Source organism: Papaver somniferum, chromosome 10 (assembly GCF_003573695.1).
Source record: "Papaver somniferum cultivar HN1 chromosome 10, ASM357369v1, whole genome shotgun sequence".
NCBI classification, from domain to species: Eukaryota; Viridiplantae; Streptophyta; class Magnoliopsida; order Ranunculales; family Papaveraceae; genus Papaver; species Papaver somniferum.
The window spans coordinates 84,140,722-84,146,164 of NC_039367.1; the positions used below are offsets into that span (position 1 = coordinate 84,140,722).

The 5,443-nt window shown below is 38.5% G+C and overlaps 1 protein-coding gene across 2 annotated transcripts; it reads right to left on the reverse strand.

Annotated features, from left to right (window-relative positions):
- Positions 1–300: 300 nt before the first annotated feature.
- LOC113318942 (nuclear transcription factor Y subunit C-9-like) lies at positions 301–3,410 on the reverse strand. 2 transcript variants are annotated; one of them, XM_026567235.1, is made up of 3 exons: positions 3,230–3,410; positions 1,128–1,982; positions 301–722 (listed from the first exon to the last, which is right to left on the reverse strand). In XM_026567235.1, exon 2 carries the CDS (start codon positions 1,941–1,943, stop codon positions 1,170–1,172), a length of 774 nt encoding a protein of 257 aa, XP_026423020.1. In that variant the 5' UTR covers positions 1,944–1,982; positions 3,230–3,410; the 3' UTR covers positions 301–722; positions 1,128–1,169. The 2 variants fall into 2 exon arrangements, with proteins under 2 accessions (XP_026423020.1, XP_026423019.1); XM_026567234.1 differs by having other exon boundaries at positions 313–710; positions 3,230–3,408.
- Between the last annotated feature and the right edge of the window lie 2,033 nt (positions 3,411–5,443).

The window sequence follows — 5,443 nt, forward strand, 5'->3', positions numbered from 1 at the left end:
CTACCACTACTTGCTGTCCTGGTTACTGGTATAAGACTTGTTAGCACCTCTCGACTGTTGGCTGATTATTTGTAGCAAGCGATTGTATGGCTAGCTAATTATTCACACAATTATTCGCATCTCACTATTTATGACCCAAGGCTGCAATCAAATAAGACTGTTACAGACTTGCCAATTTCTGAAGCAATACCCACATGTAAAGTTCTGTTCTTCTTTAGAAGCTCTAGAAGAATAGGAAAAGATATGCTAAGGATTTAGGGCAGAAACATTCAAGTAAGAATCCAGTACTACACACTTAGTGCTCCAGATGCCATGTATTTGCATAATGTTCATGTTAAAAATCATAAGATAAAGATTAGATATTTTCATACCAATGTCGAAACAAAAAAATATTCAAACTGTCCTTGGTGAAAGGTGTAAGCAATATTCACCAAGGCGTAAGCAATATTTTCTTTTTCTAATTCTTGTTTCCAACTACATTGCATCAACAGAGGAGAAAGCCTTTTCTCTAAGAACACAAAAGTAAAACAGACAAAAAGAAGAAGGGAATAAGTCTGAACAGCCACCTCCCATACCATTACCTTACAGAAGAGGTATTAGGGCTTCTTCACCATAAGAATCAGCTTACTTCCCTTTTACTGCACAAATACTATTTTTACGATAGCAACTCTCGGTTCAGCCACATTCACAAGTACAAACTGCTCAAGATTCTGCAAAACCAGCTAACCAAAATGTAGTGAATAAAACAGGAAATAGATCTGTATACGACTATAAGCCAGATTCCAACAGTTTAGAGGGATGACTAACTTATTGGCAGCTAACATGCTTGACCAAAAATGTTGCAAAGATAGTCCTTAACAAGAACATCAAATATAGACCTGAGCTTCCATACAGTATCATGACGTCAAGTTAATTATTATAGTATTGAAGGCCATAAATTGTTGTGATTTTGAACTTGACCCTGTAAACAACACTGATATGTCCATTATTTAATGTGCCATATTATATTTCCAGCTGATCGACAAACTTAGAGGAGATCAAAGCTATGTAGTTGCAACAAAGAAGAAAGACACAGGGGTTCTTGAAGGAAGGAAAAAATGACATTCAATGAGACATCATATACTTACGTTTGTTCTCTGAATTTTATGGCCACCGTCCACCTCTGCAAGTCAAGAATCTGAAGGTGGTTGCTGTTGTTGTGGAGGCTGGGGCCACATGTAAGGATGGGCAGGTTGAGCATACATAGCTTGGTCAACAGGTTTACCCATGATCATCCCGGGAGTACCTACCTGTGGAGCATTCATATAGTAATATGGAAGTGCATCTGCTGGCCCTCCAACAGGCATTGTCCCTCCTCTCGGAATTGAGCCAAGGACTTCATCTTTTAAATCCTCTCTCGGCACGATATCAACAAGGAAATCAAAGATATCGGTCCTTGTAATTGCTGCTGCAATGTCATTTTTTTGAAGCGTCCTCCTCTTGTTCTCTTCAGTGTGGTTCCAAGAGCGAAGTGTTAACTCCAGAATGAACATTTCGCAGGCCCTGGCAAATATAACGGGAGCCTCTGCCGAGATCATCCTAACATCCTCATCTGCCTTCATGATCTTCTTTATCCTAGCCAATGGCAGGCTGTGATTCTTGAAATCAGTAGTCTGTTCAATTTCTTGAAACTGGTTTGCCCAAAAAGTTTGGAGTTGTTGCTGTAGTTGCTGTTGCTGCTGGATGTGGATATGTTGATAAGCAAGTTGTTGATGTTGTGCGAGTTGAGAAGGAGAAGCAGCAAACCCTGTTGTTTGACCAGGGGATTGGGTGGATCCTCCTGAAGTGGGAATTGATCCCGACTGGGTACTCCCAACCATTTGATTAGCCTGATATGGGTTTGCACCATATGGCATTTGCGGTACCCCCATGACGGGGGGCTGCCCATGCCCTTGTTGATCCATAAAACTAGGTCGAGACTCGAGACTATATTCTTTATGTTTCTGGAATCAATGACAATTGTAATAAGTACCCATGAGTAGACTTTCTTAGCTAATAAAACAAGTCACATTTTCAATTTCATAAATACCAAAATCTGGAAACACACCAAATTGTGTTGACTGGTCACACTAATTACGGAGATAAGATTCAAATTTATCTTGTCTATTGTTGATCAGTCCCAATGCAAAGTGACTAAGCTTATGCAACCTTAACAGCCCCTTCACAGCAAAATCAGGTCATAGACCCTCACCAATCTCTAGAATACTTTTGGGTATCCTGCCTTTGCAACACTGACAGGTCCATCATAAGGGCTACCCCTAGCGCCCAGACCCATCAGAAAATCATTCATAGGTAACATTTCGGCTACTAGGGGGTTGCCAAGAGCATACAGGAAAAATTCAGCTAATCTCCGATTTCAAGTTTACTCAACTATGGGAATTGTGTCCACAGCAGGTGACAGCATATGATATTGTGTCTCTGATATCCAAAGCAATCAACCCTCATGATTGCGTAAATTCATAGGGGCAGATTAGTACAACCACATATTGCTGCTACATGAATTCTAGTCAAAGAAAGGTGTCCCAAGACAACGTATAAGTAATGTTCTCTTAACAGAGCTAGCCTCTGAAGATGGTGATGTGATCAATACTTATTGTCACAAATAGAGGCATATCTCTGTCAAGATCAACCAATCTCCTTAATTCCTTCATAATATATCATCTACTCTCACATTCTCTTGTCTCACAGCCTAGGGTTCTCTCAACACACTGAGCTCGTACCAATCACTAACTTATCTTTAGAAAACCAACTCTCCAGCTACATCCTCACAGAAGACCACCGCATCATCAAAACACAAGACAAACATAACCACCCCAGTCATAATTTCACCCTCTCTCTTCCAATTTCTCATTATATAGGACAAATCACAAGGGTGCATCTAATGTTAAGTTTCGCATGAGTTAACAACCAAAAAAATAAAATTACTCTAAAATAACAGTTCTAAACAAAAACAAAGTAGCCAAAAACGAGCGTAATAAGATCTATACTGGCAACTATACCATGAAGTAATGACCAACCCCAAAAAGAAAACACCTTTTCGATGTAAAGAAAACCAAACTGAAAAACCCATATCTTAGATTTATCGTTTACTACAGCAGATTGAAGATACCAAATGAGAAATTTAACTAATTATAATCCAATTTAAACTAGAGAGAAAATATTAATAAGTAATGAGATTACAAACTCGTACCTTTTACTCAAAACCTAAAAACCCTTTTTTGTTGCAGAGATAGAAGAGTGAGAGATCTTTATTACTTGTTTAGGGTTTTGAATCAAGGGAGAAATAGAGAGCTGTAATGAATGTTATTATGACTCGAGAAGAGTTATTTTTGGCGTTTGGTTTAGTTTGGTTTGGTTGAAGTGGAATGAACGAACTTGTAACTTTTCCCTTACCATTATACCCCTGCCAGTTTCTTTTATTTTTTGCATTTGTGTTGTTTTTTTTAACAGGAACACAGAGAAGCTGTTAAACACAACACATAACTCAAAGTCCCAGGTTGGTGTTCTGCTGGGTTAGGATTAGCAAGATTGATAATAGGGAGTACCAAATTACTTGGGTGTACCATATTACATATAGGACAAAATAACCATTTGTCTTTGGGTTGGTACACCCCCAAGCAAATTGGCACCTCCATTAGCAGCCTTGAGGATTAGCACCAAGCCGAAGGACCTCATTGTAATACATAACATTGGTGTGTGAATAATATCTGAAATATCAAAAGATTGAAGAGCAGTGAGGATTTGTTGGAGGTCTGGCCCTCTCCAGTTGAAGTTTTCTAGATAATTAGACTGAATATAAAGTTTAGCTAATCTTGTTCCACTTTGGTTAAATTTCTTAGGACAAAATCAATAGCTTCAAAATTTCCTCCCTGCATCTGGTGGAATCCTAGGTGATATCTTCCTTGAACTTCTCTGTGGTATCCTTCTTTGATTGCTTAAAGAGTTGCATCATCTTGTGTTGCGAAATCTATGTTGGATTTATGCAGCTTCTTCCCCCGCCCCAATGTTAAATTAGCTCCTCTTATTGCTCTGTTGAGTCCAAGGATAATGTCCTTGTAGTTCCTTGCTCTCATACAGTTCCCTGAGAAAGGCATGGCAATTAGAGCAAAATTAGTATATAGAAAGATATCACCATTAGCACTGTGAGAAAAAACTTCCATAGTACTTATGCTAATAGTGATTCTAAACTTTTCTTTGTAAGTTTTTATGAGTTCGGAATTGACATCATAGTTTCTTTGATAGTAAAGATTGTTTAGAATGTGCCGTGGATTGTGAACCACTCTGTTAAAGGAGCTGAGGTGCTGAGTGATCTTATTGGAAGTAGATTCTGTTATAGGTGGGATATTTATGAAGACGAAGTCACATCGTACTTTCCAGATAAACCAGCATATAGTAGCAAAGGTGGTATTCCAGCTTGCAAGATGAGAAGTTGAAGTGTACCATTGACTAAGCCAATCATGAAAGGATGAGGAGTTTTCAAACATATGATGTTGAATAACAAAGAGTTTGATCCAAACCGATGAGGCAGCAATACAAGACATCAGCACATGAGTATCCTCTTGAGCACACTTAAAAATCTTGCATATAGGATCAATATAGTGCGGAATGCTGGCAGTTTTGGCATTGGTGGGGAGAATACCATGAGCACATTTCCAAATGAAAATATGAATAGATGGAGAAGTATCCAGTTTCCATATCCCCCCCCCCCCAAGAGGTATTAGGAGTATCATTGGTATATTTGTCGGATATCTGCTTGTCATAGAGAGACTTGACAGTGAAATCCCCTCTATTGAACAAGCTCCAGTTTATCCTATCATCGGCATCACTGTGATGATTTGTGTGTTTAATGGCATTCTTGACATCCTGAGAAAACCAATTAAAGAGCCAAGATACTTAAGTTCCATTCTCCAGAATTATTGAGAAGTTGATTAACAATTATAAGATCAGAGGGGCATTATGGTGGTTTTGTTAGGATATCTTCTTGTCCATAAATCCGTCTACCTTCCCAAATATGGATTTGAGTTCCATTTCCAATCCTCCAGAGGTAGTATTTTTGAATGTTAGCAATACCTTCAAGGATGCCTTTCCAAATTCATAAATCAGTAGGCTTAGGTTTTATGTACATTCTTGTTACCTCCTGATTAGGAAAATGAGAAGCTCTCATAGAACATGACCAAAGAGAGTGAGATTCAGTTATAATTCTCCAGGTAATATTTGTGATCATATCATTGTTGAAGAATTCCATATTCACGAAGCCTAGACCACCTAACTCTTTAGGTTTGTTGACAACATCCCAGGCAATATGATACAAGTCTTTTGGTTTGTCTTGCTCTTTGTTCCAGAAGAAATCCCTTTGAATAGATTTTATCTCCTTGCAAGTAGCTTTTGGAAGCTTGAAGAAATT